General features: G+C 38.5%; 1 protein-coding gene, 1 long non-coding RNA gene and 1 pseudogene across 9 annotated transcripts; 1 reads left to right on the top strand and 2 right to left on the bottom strand.

Moving 5' to 3' along the window:
• Nucleotides 1-34: 34 nt before the first annotated feature.
• On the bottom strand, nucleotides 35-9,946 carry LOC129653030 (olfactory receptor 8S1-like). 6 transcript variants are annotated; one of them, XR_008714933.1, is made up of 5 exons: nucleotides 9,808-9,946; nucleotides 8,389-8,448; nucleotides 7,833-7,908; nucleotides 1,277-1,398; nucleotides 65-1,009 (listed from the first exon to the last, which is right to left on the bottom strand). XR_008714933.1 is itself a non-coding variant. In XM_055582268.1 (2 exons), the coding sequence occupies exon 1, from the start codon at nucleotides 4,455-4,457 to the stop codon at nucleotides 3,501-3,503; it is 957 nt and encodes a 318-aa protein (XP_055438243.1). In that variant the 5' UTR covers nucleotides 4,458-4,526; the 3' UTR covers nucleotides 35-1,009; nucleotides 3,383-3,500. The 6 variants fall into 6 exon arrangements, 1 of the variants encoding a protein (XP_055438243.1); XR_008714929.1 differs by lacking the exon at nucleotides 1,277-1,398 and adding an exon at nucleotides 6,401-6,554 and having other exon boundaries at nucleotides 67-1,009; XR_008714935.1 differs by lacking the exons at nucleotides 1,277-1,398; nucleotides 8,389-8,448 and adding an exon at nucleotides 6,401-6,554 and having other exon boundaries at nucleotides 67-1,009; nucleotides 9,808-9,901.
• Nucleotides 2,368-18,630, top strand: LOC129653050 (uncharacterized). Of its 3 annotated transcripts, none has more exons than XR_008714941.1 (3): nucleotides 2,368-2,631; nucleotides 9,942-10,052; nucleotides 16,750-18,630. It is a non-coding gene; the product is annotated as an uncharacterized LOC129653050 (long non-coding RNA). The 3 variants fall into 3 exon arrangements; XR_008714942.1 differs by lacking the exon at nucleotides 16,750-18,630 and adding an exon at nucleotides 12,279-12,302; XR_008714938.1 differs by lacking the exon at nucleotides 16,750-18,630 and adding an exon at nucleotides 15,161-15,612 and having other exon boundaries at nucleotides 2,375-2,631.
• Nucleotides 18,631-22,463: 3,833 nt separating this feature from the next.
• Nucleotides 22,464-23,328, bottom strand: LOC129650515 (olfactory receptor 8S1-like; annotated as a pseudogene).
• Nucleotides 23,329-26,464: the final 3,136 nt, after the last annotated feature.

The raw sequence follows: 26,464 nt of genomic DNA, 5'->3' as shown, positions 1-26,464 counted from the left end.
AATTAGTGTTAATTCAGTTCAATTCAGTTCAGTCGCTCAGTCGTGTCTGACTCTTTGTGACCCAATGAATCGCAGCACGCCAGGCCTCCCTGTCCATCACCAACTCCTGGAGTTCACTCAAACTCATGTCCATCGAGTCAGTGATGCCATCCAGTCAAATCATCCTCTGTTGTCCCCTTCTCCTCCTGCTCCCAATCCCTCCCAGCTAGTGTTAATTAATAAAATATAATTCAATAATCATTTATTATTTGGGTAAAAAATAAAGTGCATCAAATTTTAAATGCTTTAAAACATCCATGACATATTTTTATTCTTACTTTAAATTAGTGGGAAAAATTTAGCAAAGACATAGCAACAAATATTGAGTAGGCATTTTGTTTCATATAAAGTGAAATGTTAAAAATAGCAAAACATAAGGATCTTCAAAAAGATTTAGTGAATCACAAATGAATATTACTTGTTTGATGAAACTTGTTAAAATATGCCAATACAAGTAAGATAAATTGGCCAAAGTCCCCCCAAAGAAGCAAAACAGGGACATAGATTGAAAGTGAAACAAAATGTTAAAGTGGGCTGAAACATAATTACTTTGTGTGAAAATCTAAAGTCTGTAGAAAAAGTGTTTTGCAAGAATAATTGATAACTGGCAAAAGGGCTTTTAGGCAACGATCTTTTAGGTGAAAAGTCGAAGGACTTCTGCAGAATTTGTTACTGGGTCTGAGCTCGCACTCCTTGCCACATGACCGGCCAATAAATTGAGAGATGAATTGCTGAGACAAGGAATAACAACTTTATTTGGAAGGCCAGCAGACCAAGAAGATGGTGGGCTTGTGTCCCAAAGAACCATCTTCCCTGAGTTATTAAAAGAATTCAGGTTTCATTTATACCACAAAGTCAGGGAGTCAAGTCAAATATTTCCTTGTTCCAGTTAGCTTCCTGAGTGGATGTGTTAATTTCTTCTTCCCTGCAGTCATTCACAGATGGGTCTGGTCAGGATATTTCCTGTGAGCTAAACAAAGGTATTTTAGCTTAATGCTCATCATTACTTGGGAGGCAGGGTTCCTAGTGATGGATCATTATGTATAATTAAGCTTATAGGCAACATCCCTTTAATGATTAACTTGTAATGGAATACAAAGTTTCTTCTGTGTTACAAAGGTAAATTGAGGGTCCTGGGTGGGCACAGAGACACAAAGTGGGAGACATGGAGAAAGAGAAAGACTAAAAGGATTCCTGATGCTCTTAAGCCCTCCCACCCTAATTTGAAAGAAGTTACCACAGGATTTGTGTAGGAGCATATTTCTATATTTTGCTTCATTGTAAAGTCCAGAACAAAAGTTTTTCTTCATTATCAGTCCCAAGCATTGATGCAATGAATTTCTTAGATCCATACTTATTCTAGGACAGACAGAAGTTCTGCTTTTGACCGTTGTTTAATCATCTCCCTCTCTAGACTGATTCCTTCTCTGATGTTTTTTTAACACTATTTGCTCTTATTGAACCATTTCCCTTTCCACATCTCTCATCATTCCTTCTCTCCACATCAGTACAACTTTAATGCCTTTTGTGCTGTATTTCTGTAGTATGTTTGTATGTGTGTGTGTGTGAGCACCAAATTTCATGCCCTCATAGGTACGGACTGTGTTTGTCTCCCTTACTGTACTTAGTACTTTGGGAACTTATGCAAAGGAAGTCTACTTTGGGGATGGTGATCAAAATGATACAGGTGGTGGTCTTTTGTGGTAATACTCCTCAATAGTCCATGAAAACAATCAGAGTGGTGGAGATGCACCATTTAAATGGCTGCAACATGTCTCCTTGTGAAGTTGGGTAGGTAGTCAGTTGTCTAGGGTGTGTACTTGGGAGCAAAATAACTAGTAGTAGGACATGTATATCAAAATCATTATTGGCATAAACAAATTATTCTCCATACTTATTGTGCTGACATACTTATTGCCCAATCTCCTTATCATATGTTCTCAGACTTTAACATTTTTGCCAGTCTGATAAATATGAAGTGGCATTTTATTTCACATTTTTCCATTTCCTTCTGAAGTTGGCCATCTATGTTTATATTACTGGCTTATAATATTTGCATTTCTCCTTCAGTGAATTGTCCTTATATATATTTAAATATATCTTTTTCCAATTCAAAAAAAGAGAAGTATCATATTTATAAATGTAGTAGTGTGAAAGGAAGAATTCTAAAGATAGCCCCTCAAAGTTCTCATTCTCTGGTTATCAAACACTAATTTAGAAACTGCTGTAAAGGGATTTTGTAGATGTAATTTAAGTCCCAGATTAGTTGATCTTAAAATATGAGAAAACTAAAATACAAGATTATACAGGTGGTCCCAATCTCATCCCAGGAGCCCCTTTGAAGCAGAGTATTATTTCCAGGCGTAGAAGAGAGGCAAGGAGAGCGGTTCATCACATAAGTACTCCATATATGCTGGCTGTTTTGAAAATGGGGATTGCCACGTAAGAAGTGAAGAGACTTCTGAAATTGAAAGCAATCCTCATCCCACAGGCAGCGAGGATTTGGTGACCTTAAACCTACAGTTTCAAGGAACTGAACTCTGCTAAGTACCTGAATGAACTTGGAAGCATATTCTTCCCTGGAGCTTCTAGGTAAGAGCCCAGCCCAGCCAACACCTTGATTTCAGCCTTGTAAGAAGATAAACAGAGAACCCAGTGGAATCCATTGACATTTTTGACCTAGAGAACTGTATGGTATTAATGGGTGTTATTTTAATTTGATAAATTTTTGATAATTTATTATGGCTGCAGTAGAGAACAAGTATACCTTCCCTGGTGGCTCAGTGGTAAAGAATCTTGCCTGCAGTTCAGATGACACAGGAGACTGGGGTTTGAAACTTGGGTCTGGAAGATGCTTTGGAGGAGGAAATGGCAACCCACTCCAGTATTCTTGCCTGGACAGAGGAACCTGGCGGGCTATACTCCATAGGGTTGCAGAGAATGGGACATGACTGAATGAGCATGCACCGAGCATACCTGGCAAATTGCAACTCCCATCTGTTGATCATATTTATCTACTTATGCCTGTCTCTGGAGGCACTACCCCATAATGGGCTTGTGCTCCACCCCATAAAGCCCAAGTCTATGTTTTTCCTTTTTCAGAGGTTCAGGATTTTTTATTCCTAGGAAAAAACTTCCCCCCAGACACATCAATTCAAACACAAAGTTGAGAACAAAAAATATTTCAGGGTTTATCCTAATTTGAATGGTTTTCAAAAATGTGACTCATAAAGAGACTTGTCATTAACTAAATCTAGGAAAAAGGTTTTTCTCAGACATATGTTCTGTCTTTGAGTAGGATTGATTCTGAGCCATGGCAAGGAAAATAACTCCTACACTTTACCTTGATAATTTTAAGAAGGGAGAATCAGCAATGCACAGTGCTACGTGTGACAATAGGAAAATCAGGAACTTCTTAATGTCAATCTTTAGATTTCTTGCAGTTCTCTTCTGCATTCCCTTCATGGTCTATCTCTTCCATGCTGTCTGAGACACTGTAAATATTTTAGAATCGTTCTTCTCAGAGCTGCTTTCACCTCTTTGTTCTTCAAGCTGTAGATGAGAGGATTCACCAGGGGGGTGATTACACTGTACTGTATGGAAAGGATCAACTCCAGAGGCAAACCTGAGGTTGGCATGAGATAACGAAGAATGGCTGAGCCATAGAACAGGATCACTGCAGTGAGGTGGGAGGAGCAGGTGGAGAAGGCCTTGCTTCTGCCTGTGGTGGAGCTAATGCTCAGGATGGTGGAGACAATGCGGGTGTAAGAGAAGAAGATCAGGAGGCAGGTCCCAATGGCATGCAGGAGGGCAGAGGAGAGCAGCATTGCAGCATTGGTGGAGACATCAGAGCAGGAGAGGGGGAAGAGGGAAGGCAACTCACAGGAGTAGTGGTGGATGGTTTGAACCTCGCAGAAGTCCAAATCCAAAGCCAGGAGAATGTTGATGAGTGCATCCAGAAAGGCCACGACCCAGGAGCCCCACACCAACCTCACACACAGCTGTTTCCTCATCACCTGTCTGTAGAGCAGAGGGTGGCAGATGGCAGCATAGCGGTCATAGGCCATCACTGAGAGCAGGCAAGCCTCAATCCCGGTGGTGGCAAACACAAAGAAGACCTGAGCCATGCATCCCTCTACTGAGATGACTTTCCTCTGAGACAGGAGGTTCTCAAGCATCTTGGGTACAGTGACTGAAGAATAGAAGAGGTCTTGGAAGGAGAGATGGCTCAAGAAGAAGTACATGGGTGTATGGAGGGTAGAATCTGTATGGGTCACAAGTATTATCAGCAGGTTCCCCAGAAGAGTCAGAAGGTAAATCATCAGGAACAGGACAAAGAGCAGAACCTGGATGTGGGTGTCGGTAGATAGCCCGAGGAGGATGAACTCCTTAATGCTGCTGTGATTCCCTGTGGCCATTTATGGTCACTGTTCTTTAGAGAAAAATTAGGAAGAGGACTGAAATTTCTTCTTTCTACAGCAGTTTCCAGAAGGCATTGTTCTGTTCTCTTTCCTTACAGAGTCGATCCTTGAACAACATGGGTATGAATCATGGCAGTCCACTTATATTTTTAAATAAATATAGTACTTACGTTTTCATTTTACAGATCTTTAACTAAGTATGAAGAAAAGATTTATGTTAGATTAGAGATCACAATATGTGGAATCAAAAGAGCTAGTCTTGAGTTCTAATTTAACTGTTTTAGCTTCCTGCCATTGTATGCCATTTATCAATGTCATTTTTTTAAATTATGAAAATATGATAACACATTTACAGGAGACTTGGAAAATACTGAACAAAGTTACATATAGTTTCACTATATATTACAATTTTTAAAAAAATAGCTAAGATTTTTAGTTGGAGTTTCAATATCAAACTCTCAAAACCTAATAGAATGAATATACAGAGAAGTAGAAGGACATAGTAGACCTGAAAAGCACTGTGAACCAATTCAATATAATTAAGATTTATACAGTTTTCCCCAACCAGGGGATCAAACCCAGGTCTCCTGAATTGTAGGCATATTCTTTACTGTCTGAGCCACCAGGGATGCCCATAATTTTCACACAACAGTAGGATACAAATTCTATTCAAGTTCTCATAGACTACAAACTAGGAGACACTGGAACATATCCAGGGACAAAACTTTAGGTGCAAAAATTTGATGATCTAAAGGTGTTGGAATCATACAGAGTCTATTCTCTTATCACTGTAGAATTAGGTTAGAGATGAATATCAAAAGATATTTAAAAATAATGCACTTATTTTCAAGTGCAATGTGACATTTACCAAGAGATATCTTTGACCTAGCTCAATGTCATTGATTTTTGAGGCAGAGTTCACAGTACTCAGGTTTTCAACTTGTGGGAAGGTGTGAGGGTGGTTGCTGCCCCTAACTCCTATGATGTTCAAGAGGCAATTATATATTCCTTCCTCTTTGGTCTGATCTTCATTTTCAGAGCCCTCATATCTGCCTTCAGTGGTTCTATGGAGTTGTTTTCCCTGGCTTTCTGCTGGGCCATCTGTGAGCTCTGAACCTGCCCCACAAGATTTTTCCCAATAGGATGAAATGTGAGGATATCATCCACTCTACAGGCCTACCAGAGAACTGCCTTTATGACTATATTATGCCATCTTCTTCGTCTGAGCCCTTGTATTCCACAGCTTTCCTCATCATCTTTTAGGGATTCCAACAAACATCCAGGAGAGGTGCAGATCTCTAGTCACCTTTATTATCTGGTCTTTACTGCCCATTTAAAACGGATTCATTAACTGATTAACGGTATTAATAGCATGTTGTGTTTGGGTAGAAGTTTATCTTATACAAATGACTTTCACATGTTTTCTACTGTGGGGTGTGTGTTTGTGTGTATGTATTACGTTTGTGTGTGTATGATGAATAGTGAGAGAAGAGATTGAACTCATTTCACAGGTGAGAAAATTTAAGCCCCAATATTATCTAACTTGTCTAGATCCCCACACCGATTAGTTCTTTCAACAGCAAGGATTTAAATCTGCTTCACTTGGTTGTTAAGCAAAGGCTTTTCTTCTATACCACTTACTTAGAGAACAGGCCAAACTCTTTAGTTGCATTTCAAAGCATTAATGACCTACGGATTCTCTTGATGCCCCACTGCTGAGGTCAGATAGCTTTGCTTGTTTTTGATCACCCTGTGAACCTTCCTTTTTTTCTCTGACTTGGTTCAAGCTCATATATTTTGTGGTGCACTAGTTCCATGAGTTCTTCTTCAATCAGTTCCTGCTCATTTCTCACTTAAACCTCTGTGGAAATAATTATTAACCCCAGTGTTTCAAATGAGGAAAATAAAGATAAATAAGCAAATTCAAGATTCTAATTTACCTCTTTCTAGTCCAGGGACTTAAAACCTTGTCTGTTTCCCTTTGATATATAACAATTCATCAACACACTGTAAGTTTTTCCATCGTCTGTATTAAAATCTTCATCACTGAGTGATACGTGTGTCATTTTTGTCTCTACATTGAGAGTGCAGTTTCTACAATGACAGGGCAGGAATTGGGCTGTTAGTTTCTATGCCTATAGTCACACACACACACAGATCAAAATGTAATGAGCCTGCAATCAATTATTGTTAAATAAAGACAAAAATTAAGAAAACTGGACAGATTATGTAGCAAAAATTCTTGGTGATTATTTCCAAGCCCAGATGTTCAAGTTGTAGTTCAAAGAACTAATCAGTGTGGGGAATCTAGACAAGTTAGATAATATTGGGGCTTAAATTTTCTCACCTGTGAAATGAGTTAAGGGTGTTAAGGGAGCCTGAAATTAGAAGAGAAAGGGAGGAGGTAGATTGCTCATCTCCTTTTGCTATAATAGACTGACAGAGAGCTTAGCTCTTTCTGAAATCATCAACACCTACAGATCCCTGCTTCAGAGGGATCACATTATGCTTTGCTTAACATGCAACATCCATTTATCTATCCATCCATCCATCAAAAGTGAAAGTCGCTCAGTTGTGTCCGACTCTTTGCAACCCCGTGGCCTATACAGTCCATGGAATTCTCCAGGCCAGAACTGAAGTGGGTAGCCATTCCCTTCTCCAGTGGATCTTCCCAACCCAGGAATTGAACCAGGGTCTCCTGCATTGAAGGTGGGTTCTTTACCAACTGAGCTATTAGGAAAGCCCTCCATTCATGTTATTTAATAAGTAGTTTTGAGTCTGTTCACTCTAAGGTACTGTGTTATACATGCAGTTAAAGACAAGTCTGCATGTATGTTTTTGTATTCATCCAGTCAGTCTGTGTCTTTTGCTTGGTGCATTTAATCTATTTACATTTAAGGTAATAACCAATATATACGATCCTATTACCATTTTCTTTCTTTTTCTTTTTTTGTAAATCTTGTTAAATTGCTGTATGAATGCACCTACCTGAGAGACTATTTTCCATTATTCAAGGTGATCAATCCTTCTAGCCTTTTCTCTCATCGTCAGATAGAATCCTGATATGTAGTTGTACATTCAGATTCAGTCTTTACTGGGGCTCTCATGTCTGCTTTGCTGTCTATTAGAGTAACTCTACCTCTTGAACTCTGAATCATTCCTGGGATCTCTAGCTTTGGTGTCTACCAGACAAATCTAATTTTGGTATCTTTTGTGACTTGCAATAAAAGGTATGATCCTGCTCAGAAGGTAAATTTCCCAGTCCTTGAACTTGCTATTGCATACTACCCTATCCCTGTTACTGTGCCTATCAAGGACTCATATAACTCCCAAACTCTAGGCCCTTATTTAGAATATGTATATCTGAATCACCTATGAGTTTTGTCCAGCGTGTGATCTGTTGTCCAAGGAGTTGACCCAAAATAATGACGATTCATCAATGAAGAACCTGTAAAAGTCAGTTTTATCTGAGTTTGTAAAAATACTTTCGAAAGTAAAGAACTTCTCTGGATTTTGTACAAACAAAATAATACAGTGAAAAAAAGTCATCCTTTTCAAGAATGTGAAAATTTAAGAATTTAGGAATAAGTATAAAAATTCATCATAGAAGCTGGTCCAATTCTTCCCTATTTACTTTGTAATATAGACCTGACCGTAAGGACCAAGTCCTAGCTTGAAAACACTCTAGAATCTTCAGAGAATTTTAGAGAAGTTTTGATTATGGATCCAAAACCTGAGAACTTCTATCCTAAAATGGAAGTACCACAGTTTATCAGTGAGACAGCTACATTATGTAAATTCATGACCCATCTCACTCCAGGCCCCAAGCACAAAACTCTTTACTAACCTTCTTTTAAGGAAGGACAACATCTACATGTTAATTTTTAAAGAAATGGCAAATTATTAATATCAAGGTCTTCTCACTTACCTCCAAGAAGAAACACAGTGAATTCAATTCAGCCCAAAGTTTGAGTGAGTAGTTCCAGATCTAAAAATGGGTGTGAGTATAGGGAGGTCATGAGATAATTCCTGAGAAGGCAGAGCTAGAAAAGAGAAGCCCAAGGGATCCCCCTAAACTGTTTACCTTACCAATTTTCCTTGAACACTCAAAATAAAAACAGAAATTCATCATCCCATACTCCCCCCCTCCCCCCACCAGAAACCATCTTAAGGAAAGTGAAATAAAAGTGAAAGTCTCTCAGTCGTGTACAACTCTTTGCAACCCCATGGATATAGAGTCCATGGAATTCTCCAGTCCAGAATACTGGAGTGGGTAGCTCTTCCCTTCTCCAAGGGATCTTCCCAACTCAGGGATTGAACCCAGGTCTCCGGCATTGTGGGCAGATTCTCTACCAGTTGAGCCACCAGAGAAGCCCAAGAATACTGGAGTGGGTAGCCTATCTCTTCTCCAGGGAATCTTCCTGACCAAGAAAGGGAACCAGGGTCTCCTGTATTGCTGGCGGATTCTTTACAAGCTGAGCTACAAGACTGTATAAAGTGAAATAATAGACCTGAATTCAAGTATCATCCTAAAAATAATCACCATCTTCCCTTTTACGAAGTTTCAACATCAGAAATTGCTTTTAATGGAGTATATATGTGTCTAAAGTAAAATCAAGCAATTTTGGAAAGGCTAGCACATTGAGACAGTTATCAAGTATCACAACTTTAGGTCTAATGAGACCATCAGTGCTTTCTAATGTGACAAGTAGTTAAGGCTCGATAATCAGAATATGAGACAGTTCAATAGATGTCTGATAGTTGTCTTGGTATACTTATTCAGAAAATGTTGAGATACTAAATGAATTAATGAACAGTTAAGCGAGGAGAGGAAGCTGAAATGGTTTAGTTCTTATAGGAGGGTCCTGGTGACCAGAATGAATCTTATAAATAGGTCTCCTGCTGTTCTTCAATTATTTTAGCATGGATGAGAGATTAGACTGGGAATGGGTAATAATAACAGAAAAATGAATTCTGTGCACATTATAGAATTAAGGACATGGGAAAAGGAGGCATACTTTAGGGTACAAGTATTTTCTGTCAAAATTCAAGGAGTCCTCTTTCCCAGTGATTAATGTTATTCACTGAGTAAATATGGACCTTCTCATCATCTAGTCAGAGAACTTGAGGACAAAAGCCCACTAGAACATAAGAAGAAATATACAGTTTAGGGAGTTTTGAAATGCAAAGGTTTACTTTCTATTATGTGGAAAGTAAAGTGAGAAAGTGTAAAGGAACGTCTTAGAGATTCAGACAGAGAAGTTCTGTCAAAAAGATGTTAATAAACCTGTAAAGTGCCTGGAACACATTTGGGGAACACTTTCAGAAAACTCATAGAAAATATTACCACACTCCTGTGTTGTCCTGCCACAGAAGATGTTTTGTAACATTGCCATTTCCTGGTAGTGGAACTTAACTGGGGTAAGAACCAATACTTCCGTAAAAATAACTCTAGGAAAACAACAACTCTTATTTTTCCAGTTGAGAGTCACAGTGAGGACAGGAAGACAGAATATTCTAGATCTGGACAGTCCTGGAGTCTTTGTCATCAGCTTCTCCATTGGCCACAGTAAAAAGATTCTCGAGTCCTCAGTAAGTAGAATTTGGTGAGAGATCACTCTCAGATGGTCTCAGGCCCAGCTACAGGGAATCTCATTTAGTTTCCTCTGTGATTATAAATATTGTTGACCTACCTAACAGGCAAGAGAGTGAATCTCAGCTGTAAACTCTCAGAAAAGCAGGTACAGCTCAAGCAGTTAGTTTATTGGTGGACTGAGCTGGAGAATTAAGAGAAAGGTGGACCAATGCCCTTTATTCCCTAGAGTTAGAGCCTGAAGCCCAAATTATGTGAAGTAATTAGGGAAGTTGCACTTTGTAAGAACCACAGGAGATTCCCTCAGATATTGGCCTTTTGTCTTGACTTTGAAATCTTTTTGGAAATTCTTGGGTGAGAAGCCTTGTGTGTCTGGTGGTTTTTCTTTTCCTCCCTTCCTCCATCCTTCCCTCCCTCTTTCCTTTCCTTTTCAGCTTTATTGAATGATAATTTAAAAAGTTTTATATATTTAAAATATATAATGTGATTGACATATGAATGCTTTATGAAATGGTTACCACAATCAGGTTAATTGCACATCCATTACTTCACAGAGTTATCCTTTTTTGCATTTGTGTATATGTGTGGTGAAAATGTTTAAGGTCTACTCTCAGCAGTTTTCAAGTACTGACTATAGTTACCATGCTGTGTATCAGATCCCCAGAGCTAATTAATCATATAAGTGAAGGCTTGTATCTCTCATGATTTTGATTTGCATTTTCCTGATGATTAGTGATGTTGAATATCTTTTCATGTCCTGGTTGGCTATTTGAATGTCTTCTTTGGAAAGATGTCTGCTCAGGTACTTTGCTCATTTTAAGAATTGTATTATTATTATAATATATTTTGTTATTGAGCTGGATAAGCGACTTACATATTTTGAATATCAGCCATATATCAGATATATGTTTTTCAGTTATATTCTTCAGTTCTGAAGGTTTCCTTTTCTTTTTTGTTGATTGTTTCCTTTGACATGCAGAAGCTTTGAAGTTTGATGTAGTCATATTTGTTTATTTTTGTTTATATTGTTTGTGTTTTTGGAGTCATACTCAAAAATTATTGCCAAGACCAAATGAAAGAACTGAAGTCCATAATCCACTTTGAGTTGGCTTTTTTGAGTGGTGTAAGATAGGGGTCCAGTGTATTCTTTTGCATGTTGATATCTAGTTTTCCCAGCACCATTTATTGAAGAGACTGTCCTTTCCCTATTGTGTTTTCTTGGGGCCCTTGTAAAAGATTAACTGGCTCTGTATGTGTGAATTTATTTCTTGACTCTCCATTCTGTTCCATTGGTCTATGTGTCTATGTTTATGTCAATATGGTACTCTTTTGACTACTATAACTGTGTACTATAGCTGGAGATCAGGAAATCTGATGCTTTCAACTATTTTTCTTTCTCATGATTGCTTTGACTACGTAGGATCTTTTATAATTCCATATGAATTTTACCATAAGAAGTCTATTCATTTGAAAGATGCCTTTGGAATTTAGATAGAGACCAAAAGTGTAGATGTCTTTGGGTAGTATGGACATTTAACAATATTAGTTTTTTCTAATCCATGAACACGGGATGTCTGATCATTTATTTGCATCTTCCTCAAATTCTTTCATGAGTACCTTTAGTTACACACACACACAATATTCCAATTTAAGTGGAATCTATTTATCTTCTTTATCCATTTATCTATACATAGACACTTAGGTTGCTTCTGTATCTTAGCTATTATAAATAGTGCTGCAATGAACATAAGGGTGCATATATCTTTTTGAATTAGTGTTTTTGATTTCTTCAGAAAAATACCCAGAAGTGGAATTGCTGAATTATATGGTATTCTTATTTTTAACTTTGGAGGAATCTTTATACTGTTTTCCACAGTGGCTATACCAATTTATATTCCCACTAACAGTGCATGAGAGTTCCCTTTATCTCCATGTTATTGCTAGTACTTAGTATTTGCTGCTTTTGATAATAGCTGTTTTGACAGGTGTGAAGTGATATCTCATTGTGGTTTGCATGTCCCTGGTGATTAGTGATGTTGAACATGTTCTCATTTATCTGTTGGCCATCTGTATGTGTTCTTTGGAAAAATTTCCATTCAGGTCCTCAGCCCATTTTATAATGAGAGTGTTTTATTTTTTGAAGTTGGCTTGCATGAGTCCTTTGTATATTTTAGATATCAGCTCCTTATCAGGGCTATTATTTGCAAATATCTTCTCTCATTCAGGGCTTCCCTTATGGCTTAGCTGGTCATGTAAAATATCATGTATGAAATGAGTTGCCAGTCCAGGTTTGATGCACGATGCTGGATGCTTGGGGCTGGTGCACTGGGACGACCCAGAGGGATGGAATGGGGAGGGGGGAGGGAGGAGGGTTCGGGATGGGGAACACATGTGTACCTGTGGCGGATTCATTTTGATATTTGGCAAATCTAATACAGTTATGTAAAGTTTAAAAATAAAAAAATAAAAAAAATAAAAAAAAAAACACATTAAAAAAAAAAAAAAAAAAAAAAAAGAATCTGCCTGCAGTGTGGGAGACCTGGGTTCGATCCCTGGGTTGGGAAGACCCCTGGAGAAGCAAAAGGCTACCTACTCCAGTATTCTGGCCTGGAGAACTCCATGGACTGTATAAGTCCATGGAGTTGCAAAGAGTTGGACACGACTGAGTGACTTTTACTTTCACTTTTCTCTCATTCAGTAGGCTGATTTTTCATTTTGTTGATGATATCGTTTGCTGTTCAAAAGCTTTTTTTAGTTTGATATAGTCTCATTTGTTTATTTTTGCTTTTAAACCTTGCCTGAGGATATGGATCAAAAAAAAAAATATTGCTTAGACTGATATCAAAGTATCTACTGCCTAACTGTCTATATTTTTTTCTGGGAGTTTTATGGTCTCGGGTCTTACATTTTAAACTCATTTTGAGTGTTTTGTGTATTATATGGAGAAATATTCGAGTTTGACTCTTTTGCATACAAGTGAGAGAGGAGAGTAAAAAAGTTGGCTTAAAGCTTAACATTCAGAAAACTAAGATCATGGCCTCTGATTCCATCACTTCATGGCAAATAGATGGGGCAACAGTGGAAACAGTGGCTGACTTTATTTTTTTGGGCTCCAAAATCACTGCAGATGGTGATTTCAGCCAGGAAATTAAAAGATGCTTACTCCTTGGAAGGAAAGTTATGACCAACCTAGACAGCATATTAAAAAGCAGAGACATTACTTTGTCAACAAAGGTCCATCTAGTCAAGGCTATGGTTTTTCCAGTGGTCATGTATGGATGTGAGAGTTGGACTATAAAGAAAGCTGAGCACCGAAGAATTGATGCTTTTGAACTGTGGTGTTGGAGAAGACTCTTGAGAGTCCCTTGGACTGCAAGGAGATCCGAATGGTCCATCCTAAAGGAGATCAGTCCTGGGTGTTCATTGGAAGGACTGATGTTGAAGCTGAAACTCCAATACTTTGGCCACCTGATGCGAAGAGCTGACTCATTTGAAAAGACCCTGATGCTGCGAAAGATTGAGGGCAGGAGGGGAAGGGGACAACAGAGGATGAGATGGTTGGATGGCATCACCGACTCAATGCACATGGGTTTGGGCGGACTCCGGGAGTTGGTGATGGACAGTGAGGCCTGGCGTGCTGCAGTTCATGGGGTCGCAAAGAGTCAGACACGACCAAGTGACTGAAATGAACTGTCCAGTTTTCTCAACACTATTTATTGAAGAGGTTTCCTTCCCCCATGTATGTTTTTGCCTCCTTTTGGTAGGTTTGCTTAGTTGGTTTAGTTGCTAAATCGTGTGCAACTCTTGTGACCCCATGAACTATAGCCTGTCAGGCTCCTTTGTCCATGGAATTTCCCAGGCAAGAATACTGGAGTGGGTTTCCATTTATCTGACCATGAGAGCACCATTTCTAGGTTATCTATTCTGTTCAGGGAAGCTTGGCATGATGCAGTGCATGGGTTCACAAAGAGTCAGACATGACTTAGTGACTGAACAACAGCAATTCTGTTCTATTGATACATGTATCTAATTTTATGCCAATACTGTTCTGTTTTGATTAATGTAGCTTTATAGTACAGGCTGAAATCAGGGAGTGTGATACATCCAGCTTTGTTTTTATTTCTCAATATATTGCTTTGATTTTGGGGTATTTTGTATCTCCATACAAATTTTAGAATTACTTGTTCTAGTTCCAGAAAAGTGCCATTGGTATTTGATAGGGATTGCACTGAATCTGTAGATTGCTTGATTATTATACTCATTTTAACAATATTAATTCTTACAGTACATGGACACATCTTTTCATTTGTGTCATCTTCAATTTATTTCATCAATATCTTATAGTTTTGAGAGTATAAGTTTTTTACGTCTCAGTGAAATTTACTCTAAGTATTGTAATCTTTTGATGGAATTGTTTTTTAATCTTTCTTTGTGATAGTTCATTTTTAGTGTGGGAAAGGCAATAGATTTTCTTTAAATTTTTTTTCTAAATTTTATACAGTGTTAAAGTTTACTTTCCATTTATAGTTATTAAAAAAATATAAGCTATATTCCTTGTGTTGTACAGTACCTCCTTGAGCCTATCTTATACTCAGTGGTTTGTGTCTCCCACCCCAACTCCTCATTGCCTCTCCCCTCCCCTGAATTGGTAACTGCAGGTTTGTTCTCTATATCTGTGAGTCTGTTTCTTTTTTGTTGTATTCACTAGTATTTTTTAGATTCCACATGTAAATGTCTGTCTGATCTATTTAGCTTAGCATAATGCCCTCCAAGTCCATCTGTGTTGCTGCAAATGGCAAAATTCCATTCTTTTTTATGGTAGAGTAGTATTCCATTGCGCATATATATATATATATATATATATATATATATTACATCTTCTTTATCCATTCATCTGTTGTTGGATGTTTATGTTGCTTTCATATCTTGGCAATTATAAATAATTTTGGCTTCCGTGTCTCTCTTATATACTCCATCATTATAGGCTTTGAAAAAAGTACTTCCTTACTTTCTGTCACACAAGATGCTTCAGGTTCATATTGTAATTTCTCTGCCCCAGGCTTGGAATCAATCAGTTCTCATGGAGCTCTGTTTCCTTTTATTGTAGGGTGCTGTGTGCTTAGTCGCTCAGTCGTATCTGACTCTTGCGACCCCTTAGACCGTAGCCTGCCAGGCTCCTCTGTCCATGGATTCTCCAGGCAAGAACACTGGAGTGGGCTGCCAGTGTGGACAGGTATTAGAAACAAGCACTAAGCACTGAGTTATGCTCCTTGCTAATGTGTTGTTACTTTCAGGCCCTTTGAGTTGACAGAACAGCAACAACAAAAAAACCATTTGCATACATATCTGCAAATATTTCTATATGTATCCAAGGAGGAGAGTATTTTTATTTTGTGCCTTCTTGGATACCAAATAAAGAGCCACAGACAACACTTTAGGATTATGGGTAACTTTGATTTTTTATCCTTTTAAAATGTTTTTATATTTTTCAGAATAAAAGTGCATTGTTTTATAATCAGAGAAACAATAATATTAAATAGTTTTATAAAACTGATAAGTTGCAAGAAAATGAAATTATCAAAATTATAGAGGAGTGATTATCATGTAGGTATGAAGTGTATAAAATTTCATGTATCATACCTGACTCTTAGTAACAGCTCAGTAAATATTAATTTGCTTATTTTTTTGCTAAGAACAAGACAATAATAATATATGAATGAGAAAAGGTATGGATTTTTTTTTTATTTTTATTTTTTTTTTCACTGTAAGAAAATTCTTAGATGTCTATTTATTTATTTATTTTTTTAAAAAATTTTATTTTATTTTTAAACTTTACAATATTGTATTAGTTTTGCCAAATATCTAAATGAATCCACCACAGGTATACCTGTGTTCCCCATCCTGAACCCTCCTCCCTCCTCCCTCCCCACACCATCCCTCTGGGTCATCTCAGTGCACCAGCCCCAAGCATCCAGTATCGTATATCGAACCTGGACTGGCGACTCATTTCATACATGATATTATACATGTTTCAATGCCATTCTCCCGAATCCCCCCACCCTCTCCCTCTCCCACAGAGTCCATAAGACTGATCTATACATCAGTGTCTCTTTTGTTGTCTCGTACACAGGGTTATTGTTACCATCTTTCTAAATTCCATATATATGCGTTAGTATACTGTATTGGTGTTTTTATTTCTGGCTTTTAAAAACCTATCATCTGTTTCCCTGATAGATGCCCAAACAGCGAAAGCAACTACATGTTTCTAGTGGCTTTACCTCTCTTTACATTCTCATCTTTTCTTACCCTTCACTTATCTGGGAGGTAGACGTATGTAGGGGAGATTCCCTGTTTTAGGTTATCTCTGATTTATCAAGATGAATCATCCAACAACAGGAAAGAATGGTGGCTACTTACTGAGTTGGGGAGGTGAATGGGTATTGAAACATGGGGTAGGCTTTTAGATTTCTTGAGGTAAGAATACGAACATAGCTTTAGAAGACACCACAGGAAGTGGAGGTCTGACCCTTGTATGCATCCTATACTTTTGAAGAAACTTTCCTCGTGACTTCAGTAGGTTGTATGTAATGTACTGAGACTGGAGGGGAGTATGAAGAATCTCTGTGAAGAAGTCTATTGTCAGTCTCACATATTTTGAGATGAGTGTCTGCTTTTTGAGTGATATGGTTTTTCCAGTGGTCATATATGGATGTGAGAGTTGGACTGTGAAGAAAGCTGAGCACCAAAGAATTGATGCTTTTGAACTGTGGTGTTGGAGAAGACTCTTGAGAGTCCCTTGGACTGCAAGGAGATCCAACCAGTCCATTCTGAAGGAGATCAGCCCTGGGATTTCTTTGGAAGGAATGATGCGAAAGCTGAAACTCCAGTACTTTGGCCACCTCATGCGAAGAGTTGACTCATTGGAAAAGACTCTGATGCTGGGAGGGATTGGGGGCAGGAGGAGAAGGGGACGGCAGAGGATGAGATGGCTGGATGGCATCACTGACTCGATGGACGTGAGTCTGAGTGAACTCCGGGAGTTGGTAATGGACAGGGAGGCCTGGCGTGCTGCAATTCATGGGGTCGCAAAGAGTCGGACTGAGCGACTGAACTGAACTGGTGTCTGCTTTTTGTTGTGTTTTCTTATTATAGCATATATATTTTTTATTTATTTATTTTTAATTGAAGGATAATTGCTTTACTGGTATCTGCTTAATGTAGAGTATACTTGAGGGAGAAAGGCAAACAATCCCCCAAAGATATTTGAGTTTCAAGAAGAAATGGTTAATACGTAAATAGTTAAAAATAGGAAAACCAAAATTACACTAATATAATAAAATTGTTCTTTATTTTGTGATGTTAAAACAAGACATATGAAATATTTGGCAATGAGATGGGGAGAAGTCATTGATAAACACATGCTATTCACAATATTTTAGTTATTTGTGTAAATTGTGGGATGATGGAGGGTTTATAATACCATTTTAATAAAAAGAAAACTAATAATAAAATAAAATAAAGTAAAAGATGTACATTTATCAACCAATCATTACATACCATCCAAAAAGGGTTATTATTTCTTAAATTCTGTGAGGTGAGGTCCTTTGCTTTTGCTCTTATTTCTTTCTCCTTTTTTGTTTTGTCTCTTCTTTCTTTCTCCTTCCTTCATTTCTTTCTTTTTTTTTACTATTTTTATTTATTTATTTTTTTAAATATTATTATTTAAAATTACAGTTTTATTGAGATATAATTGACCTACAGCCCTGTATAATTTTGAGTATGGTATTATGATTTGACTTACATACATCATGAAATGATTACCACAAAAAGTTTAGTGAACCTCTCATCATCTCAACAATAAAAATGGAAAAAAAAAAATTTCCTTGTGACGAGAACTCTTGGGATTTACCCTAACAACTTTCATATGTAATGTGCCACAGTGTTAACTAGATTAACCATGGTGTACATTACATCTCTATTACTCACATATCTGTTAACTGGAAGTTTGTACTTTTGACGACCTTCATCCTGTTCCCCCTTTCTTTACCCCCACTTCTGGTAACCACAAATCCGATTTCTTTTTCTATGAGTTCGTTTGTTTACATGTTTGTTTTTGAAGTATAATTGACCTACAACACTGTATTCTTTCCTGGTACACAACATAGTGAAAGGTTGTTGTTGAACCACGCAAAGACACTGGGATTCTTGGCCTCCGGAGGAGAGGAATTCAATCTGGGGCCAGAGATGAGGCTTGATCGCTCAGAGCTTTTGTGTAATAAAGTTTTATTAAAGTATAAAGGAGATAGAGAAAACTTCTGACATAGGCATCAGAAGCAGGCAGAAAGAGTACCCCCTTGCTAGTGTTAGCCATGGAGTTATATACTCTCTAACTAGTTATTACAGTGAATCAAAAGAATGTCTGGAGGTTGTAAAGACCTCACTAGACCTACTCCCATAATTTACACCTTAAGATAACAGGATTAGTCAGAAGGTTTTTTCCAGAGATTGTCCTCAAGCAGGATACATTATGTTATATAATCCTAAGGAATGTAGAGGGACAAAAAAGTTTGTCCTTTCTTCCTCCTTGAGAACTCCAGACCCCTCTCTCCGTGGGGACCCCTGAACTTCTTACCAACCTGTCTAGGAAATGACTCTCTCAATAGTGAGTTGATATTTCTGTGCATTTCAAAATGATCACCATGATAAGTCTAGCTACTGTTCACCATAATAAGTCTAGATATCATGTGGGGTTTTAAAGGAAGGGAAAAAAAGAAAAACAGGAAATAAGGAAGAAAGGAAGGATAGATGGATAGAAGGAAGGAAAGAAAAAACTCTGGCTTCAAATATTTTTGGAAATATTTAATGACGAATAAAATAGAAATTATTTCACAGCATCTATTTCATATTTTCATTCTTATGATATGAGAAATGGGAACAAAAACTAGCAGATGCTAACTTGTTTCATAAATTCTTATATAAAAATGTATGAAAAAGAGAAATAGTAAAAATAAGAATCTTTAAAATATAAAACTTTGGTGAATCACATATTACTATGTAACATGTAATAAATCTTTCCTAAAATAATTCCTTTAAAAGGTAAACTGAGAAGGAAAACTTAAAATCCCTTAAATCATCACGGAAGGTAAAATAGGAAAACTATGCATGCAATATGCCATAATTGTAGGAAAAGTCTGAAACATATGTGAAACTTTGAAATTTTATAAATGCAGTTTTTTTTTCCCCCAATGACTGTCTCTCTAGATTAGAAACAAAAATTTTAAATCTACATCTTCTTTAGAAAAAAGGATTTATGTGAATTTGGGTCATTTCCCAAATCTTGGTGAGGTCTTTTGAGAGGCTAGGTGGAAACAGAGATATCATGGGATGGTTCAGTTCATTTCAGTTGCTCAGTCGTGTCTGACGCTTTGTGACCCCATGAATTGCAACGCGCCAGGCCTCCCTATCCATCACCAACTCCCAGAGTTCACACAAACTCATGTCCATCGAGTCAGTGATGCCATCTAGCCATCTCATCCTCTGTCGTCCCCTTCTCCTCCTGCCCCCAATCCCTCCCAGCATCAGAGTCTTTTCCAATGAGTCAACTCTTTGCATGAGGTGGCCAAAGTACTGGAGTTTCAGCTTTAGCATCAGTCCTTCCAAAGAACACCCAGGACTGATCTCCTTTAGAATGGACTGGTTGGATCTCCTTGCAGTCTAAGGGACTCTCAAGAGTCTTCTCCAACACCACAGTTCAAAAGCATCAATTCTTTGGCAATCAGCTTTCTTCACAGTCCAACTGTCACATCCGTACATGACTACTGGAAAAACCATAGTGGTAGGGCTACAAAAAAGAAAGGAGGAGGCCACCAAAACAAGCCACTTCTTCAAGGTTCCTTGAAAGTTTCTTAGGATTCCAGGGTTGGAAGAAAGAACCATTGACTCCTTCAGACCATATTTTGCTTGAGCATAGAGGAGGAATTCCTTTCTCCTGTAATGTCCTCTTTGTTTATTCGTGCAATAAATTCCTCAGGCCACATAAGCATGCCAATGCATGTGAGAACTGGGTTTCCAATTCCTGTCTCTCATGAGTGTCCCTCTTCCTCATTCTTCTGACCCTTACTGAAGACTTCTCTTTCTTTCAGTTCAGTTCACTCGCTCAGTCGTGTCCGACTCTTTGTGACCCCATGAATCACAGCACGCCAGGCCTCCCTGTCCATTACCGTCTCCCGGAGTTCACTCAGACTCACGTCCATCGAGTTGGTGATGCCCTCCAGCCATCTCATTCTCTGTCTTCCCCTTCTCCTCCTGCCCCCAATCCCTCCCAGCATCAGAGTCTTTTCCAATGAGTCAACTCTTGGCATGAGGTGGCCAAAGTACTGGAGTTTCAGCTTTAGTATCATTCCTTCCAAAGAAATCCCAGGGCTGATCTCCTTCAAAATGAACTGGTTGGATCTCCTTGCAGTCCAAGGGACTCTCAAGAGTCTTCTCCAACACCACAGTTCAAAAGCATAGCAAAATGGCTGTCTGGGGAGGCCTTACAAATAGCTGTGAAAAGAAGAGAAGCAAAAAGCAAAGTAGAAAAGGAAAGATATAAGCATCTTAATGCAGAATTCCAAAGAATAGCAAGAAGAGATAAGAAAGCCTTCCTCAGCAATCAATGCAAAGAAATAGAGGAAAACAACAGAATGGGAAAGACTAGAGATCTCTTCAAGAAAATTAGAGATACCAAGGGAAAATTTCATGCAAAGATGGGCTTGATAAAGGACAGAAATGGTATGGACCTAACAGAAGCAGAAGATATTACGAAGAGATGGCAAGAATACACAGAAGAACTCTACAAAAAAGATCTTCACGACCCAGATAATCACGATGGTGTGATCACTGACCTAGAGTCAGACATCCTGGAATGTGAAGTCAAGTGGGCCTTAGAAGCATCACTACAAACAAAGCTAGTGGAGGTGATGGAATTCCAGTTGAGCTATTTCAAATCCTGAAAGATGATGCTGTGAAAGTGCTGCACTCAATATGCCAGCAAATTTGGAAAACTCAGCAGTGGCCACAGGACTGGAAAAGGTCAGTTTTCATTCCAGTCCCAAAGAAAGGCAATGCCAAAGAATGCTCAAACTACCGCACAATTGCACTCATCTCACACGCTAGTAAAGTAATGCTCCAAATTCTCCAAGCCAGTCTTCAGCAATATGTGAACCGTGAACTTCCTGATGTTCAAGCTGGTTTTAGAAAAGGCAGAGGAACCAGAGATCAAATTGCAAACATCCACTGGATCATGGAAAAAGCAAGAGAGTTTCAGAAAAACATCTATTTCTGCTTTATTGACTATGCCAAAGCCTTTGACTGTGTGGATCACAATAAACTGTGGAAAATTCTCTTTCTTTAATTTCCTCTTATTATTACCATTCTCCATTGTGGCTCATGTTCTCTCATCTGGTTAAATTGTCTTCCCTCTCATTCTCTATTGCTCATGTTCTCTCTCTCTCTTGCCTGAAGCGGATCATATATACATGATTATTTGGTACACTAGGTAGCTTTCTGTTAGCTCTCAATCCCACGCTTGTCTTGTATACTTGGTTTTATATTACCAGGACTAGACCACTACAGAGGACATTTCCCAAGGACATTTCTATTACTGCTGGCTTCTGATTAGCCTCAGCCAGTGAGAAGTATGGGCAGAAACTAAAAGAGACAGCTAATATGGTTCTGATGGAGGAAAGGTAGCGTCCCTTCAGTACTCCCAGCATCAGCGGCACTTTTCCATGCTCATGGCCTGCCACCTGGCCTCAGTACTTCCTCAGCACCTAACAGTGGTGCCCCCAGTGAGACAGCAGGGTTGAGCCATCCTCAGAGTGGATTCCCTCCCTTTTGCCACCAGTCAAAGGTGCCAGGAAAGGTACAGAGAATGGGTAACATCTGCTTTGCTTTAATAGCATACCCCCTCTCTCAGTAATTCCTGGCTTCTATATTTTCTCCAAATCCCTCTCCAATTTAAGCTCAATCCCAACCCTGAGTCTAAAATTTATGACTCTTTATTATCAGTGACCTTGCCTCTTTTATTTCTAGTAAAACTCCCCCTATAAATCTCAGATTCAGATAAGAATTCAGGTTCTAGACAATTTTCTCAGTGCTAATCTCAATGGGAATGTTTCATAAATAAAAAAGAGAATTAATCTGTACCAAATTATCTCAATCTCCTGGACTGAAATAATTAACTGATGCATTGCTTTGTCCCTGAGCAAACTGACTGAACAAAAACAGCAAGTAGCTCTTGGATTTTCTCAATAATTTCAAATGAAACAGGTTCTTGTAAGATATTTTGTCATATCTGTTATGAACTAAGAAAAGTTTTCCTCAACTTGTTATTCAAACATCTGATGAGATGCTTTTGCATTTCCCAGTCATTCCCTACCTGTTCTCTGCTGTCTGAAATGCTGTAAGCCTTTTTGCCACATTCTTTTCAGAGCTTCTTTTACTTCCTTGTTCTTCAGGCTGTAGACAAGGGGATTCACTAGGGGAGTGACCACACTGTACTGCAGGGAAAAAATCAACTCCAGCGGGGAACTTAAGGTTGGCATGAGATAGCGAAGAAAAGCAGATCCATAGAAGAAGCTCACTGCAGTGAGGTGGGAAGAACAGGTAGAGAAGGCCTTCCTTCTGCCTGCAGTGGAGCTGATGTTCAGGATGGTGGAGACAATGCGGGCATATGAGAAGAAGACCAGGAGTAAAGTTCCAGAAGCATGCACAATGGTGGAGAACCCCAGGACTGAAAAGTTGATGGAGATATCAGAGCAAGAGAGAGAGAATAGAGATGACAGCTCACAGCTGAAGTGAGGCATGACATGTGCCCCACAGAAGTCCAAGCTCAAAGTCATGAGGGTGTTAATGAGAGCATCCAGAAAGCCCAGTCTCCAGGAGAGCCATACTAGATCACATATAAACATAGCTGTTTACTCATCAGCTGGCCATAGAGCAAAGGGTGACAGATGGCAGTGTAGTGGTCATAAGCCATGACAGAGAGCATGAAGGCTTCCGTCCCTGCCATGGAAAACACAAAAAAAGCCTGGGCAAGGCAACCTTCTACTGAAATTGATTTCTTCTGAGACGGGAGATTCTCTAGCATCTTGGGCACAGTGACTGAAGTTAAACAAAGATCCAGGAAAGAGAGGTGACTGAGGAAGAAGTACATGGGTGAATGGAGGTGTGATTCCATCCTGATGACAGTCATCATCATCAGATTCCCTATCAGGGTTAGGAGGTTCTGTAATGGTGCTATGGTTTCCTAAAGCCATGAGAGAAGGTGTTCCACTGGAATGAAAGCAGAAAGAAGTGTGATGTATTCACCTCCTCTTCATGCCATCTCAGAGTTCTTATTTCATTCCATGCACACATATGTCTCTCTCAGCCTGCTCATCTTTTACAAGGAGTTAAAAAAAAAGTCTTCCTCCTTTCCCCAAATTCTTATTTGACTCAATTGCCAGCTGTTTAACTCCTGGAAACATGAGCCAGTCCATCTATCTATGTTCTTTCCCTTTGTGGCTCCTCTACCAAAATAGCTCTGGAGAACTTTATTTAATTTTTCAGTCTAGTCTATGACTAACTGGTTTCATCTTGAACTATCCCTTGTGATTTGTTTTTTTCAGCTGTACTGCATGGCTTGCAGGATCTTAGTTCCTTGACCAGGGATTGAACCCACACCCTCTGCAGTGAAAACGCAGAGTCCTAACCACTGGACCCCTAGGAAATTCCCTACCATCCCTTGCTTTTATTCTGTAACACTACTGGTCAAAACCAGTAAACCTGGGTGGTTCTGGTGTGCCTCCAGTTGCAGAATCAGGGCACCAATTGTCAGATTGTATTTGTTCTGGTGACCTCATTACTCTTCTATTCTCTGCCTTCAACTGGTAGTCTTTGAAATTTTTTCTCTTTAAATTTTGACCCAAATCCCATTGCTCTTGAATATTCACTATAATTTCTACCTCCTCCCTTATATATGTCTTCCTTCTCTTCCTGCACAGATTATAGAAAAGAATGATATCTGTCATTTTGTGTGTGTGTGTGTGTCAGTTATGTCTAGGTATTATCAAACATTTAGCTTTCCCTGTACTGGAAGATCACAACAAAACTATAAGTGCTGAATTATCTCAAATTTTAGAAGAAGGAAATTCAATCTGAAACTTTTGTAGTAACTTGCTGCTATTGAAAGAGTAAGTGAGTGGGTAAGATTTACATTCATACAGAGTTGGACACGACTGAAGCGACTTAGCAGCAGCAGCAGGTCTATGAAGCTATCATTATCTTTGATTTTTATGTTCTGACCAGCTGATATCCATTTTCTTAAACCTGTTTGCTTATCTCCACTCTGTGTTCTCTTTTACTCCTTATTCTGTAAACTCTTTCGACCTTCGTTTGGATATCTATTGCTCTGGTTTTCAGCAGAATGTGTGAGTACTATTTCCTTTTTCTCCAAGCATATTGCTTGCTTATGGAGAACAGATCTGGTATTCAATCATCTTAATTATCTTAAATCTTGAACTACAGCAGAATGAGAGGCATATGATGGGTCCTCAATATTTGTTGAATATAGAAATAATGAAACTAGTTTAGAACATATTGTGTGTGCTTTGTTTGAGGAATACCTGCCTCCTCCCTGCCCTCCCCCATACCAGTTTGATCTCTGGTTTCAGAAATAAACAACTTGAGGATGACTGGGAAGTTGTAAAGAAAAGGAAGGCTCTGTGGGGTTTTGTGATTGCAGAGGACTTACTTTCTATTGTACTAGCTGGCACCTAAAGATTCATTCCCTCTGAGGAGTACCTACTAGCTCATTTTGGGCCACATTCAGAAGGTTGCTTAAAAACATGACAATTATTCATCTATCCATCAGATAATTTATTGATCAGTTACTAATTTGTTTAGTCACTTAATATTTCATTTGTCCACTCCATTTTCCATCCTGTCAATTCAGCAAGGAAACCATCTATTTCATTCAGTTATGCATTACTTCATCAGTTCTGTCATATATCTAATTACTCAAAGTATTATAGATTTATTTTGCACTAGGCTTACTTACAATAGATTGGGCAAAAAGACCTTGCTCAACCTTTGCTGAATTGTTGTGTCAATACACTTATTTGTCCTGTTTTTCCAGTTATATTTTTCCAGAACCCAGGGTTGAGTTCTTGCACTGGTTAATTTTTTTGTAGCCAGCATGAAATCTCAGACTCTGTTCTGTCATGAGTGCTCTTTCCTGGTATGATAATTCCTCGCTGAAATCTTGATCTGGCAACTAGAACTGGGAATCAACTTCGAATTTCCCAAGCTTTCACCTTGGGAATCTCACCAAAGTCTCAGTTGTTCTTGCCCAAAGAACTTACCAGAGTAGATTCAATTCTTGCTGGGCTAGCCAATGCCCTGCTTTTCCTAACTTTCCTTTATTTTTCTATTTCTGTTTAGACAAGTTCTTATACTTTCACCCCCTATCAGAACCCATAATGAAATTACCTCTTGATTCTATCTGGTGAGTAAGTTGTAGTCCAACATGGTGACCTAAATTAATATTTACTCTTCAGTAAAGATGAATAATGGAATGATAACCAAATGGAAAAGTCAATTTTTCCTGTCTTTGAGTTTGTAAAATCTTACAGAAATAAACAATTCTTTGTGTTCTTCAGTAGCAAAGTGGTCAATCCAGTCCATTCACTTTAACTGGAAAATTTCTCAAAATTTGTAATTTACTTTCCAATTTTGGTCAGACACAGTTTGGCCACATTTGCTCCACATTTATTCTCCAGTTTTCCATATTTACTCTCAGTGTAGACCTAGTTATTATCCAAGTTTTGTTTCCAGCACTCAGCCTGAGAAAACTCTAGGATATCCAAAGGACTTTGGAGAAACCGTGAAAGATCCAATATTTGAAAACCTCTGTCTTCTGCTAATGTCTCACAAAGCCCATCAGCAAGGCAAGTGGAAGCCCAGGTTGTAAGATTCTATGATTTTCTCCCTCTGACTCCCAACATAGATCCTCTGACTGTGAGCATGCAAAGACAGAACTTCATTTCAACCTTGCAGTGAAGGTTATATACTAATTTCAAATTCTTGTCACTTACCTTGAAAGGGAACACAGTGGCTTCAATTCACATTAAAGTTGAATGCTTATTTTGAAATTCAGAAAAAGGTAGAGAGAAGTTTTGATGCTTACATAGAGAAGAGGGGAAGATAAGAACATAAAGCTCAAGGTGATCCTCTTAATAGAAATGTGCTATTTACCAATTTGCTGGGTAACTGTGTGTGAGCACTTCTTAAAATAGGTCAGCTCTTAATATCTTATAAATGTTCATGTCAGATATTATCTTATAGAGAGGAAGAGCAAGATATTGCATTTCTGGATCACTGAAGAATA

This window comes from Bubalus kerabau, chromosome 1, assembly GCF_029407905.1.
Source record: "Bubalus kerabau isolate K-KA32 ecotype Philippines breed swamp buffalo chromosome 1, PCC_UOA_SB_1v2, whole genome shotgun sequence".
Classification (NCBI taxonomy): domain Eukaryota; kingdom Metazoa; phylum Chordata; class Mammalia; order Artiodactyla; family Bovidae; genus Bubalus; species Bubalus kerabau.
The sequence above is the reverse complement of the archived record's forward strand: the minus strand, read 5'-3'. Positions and strand labels throughout refer to the sequence as shown.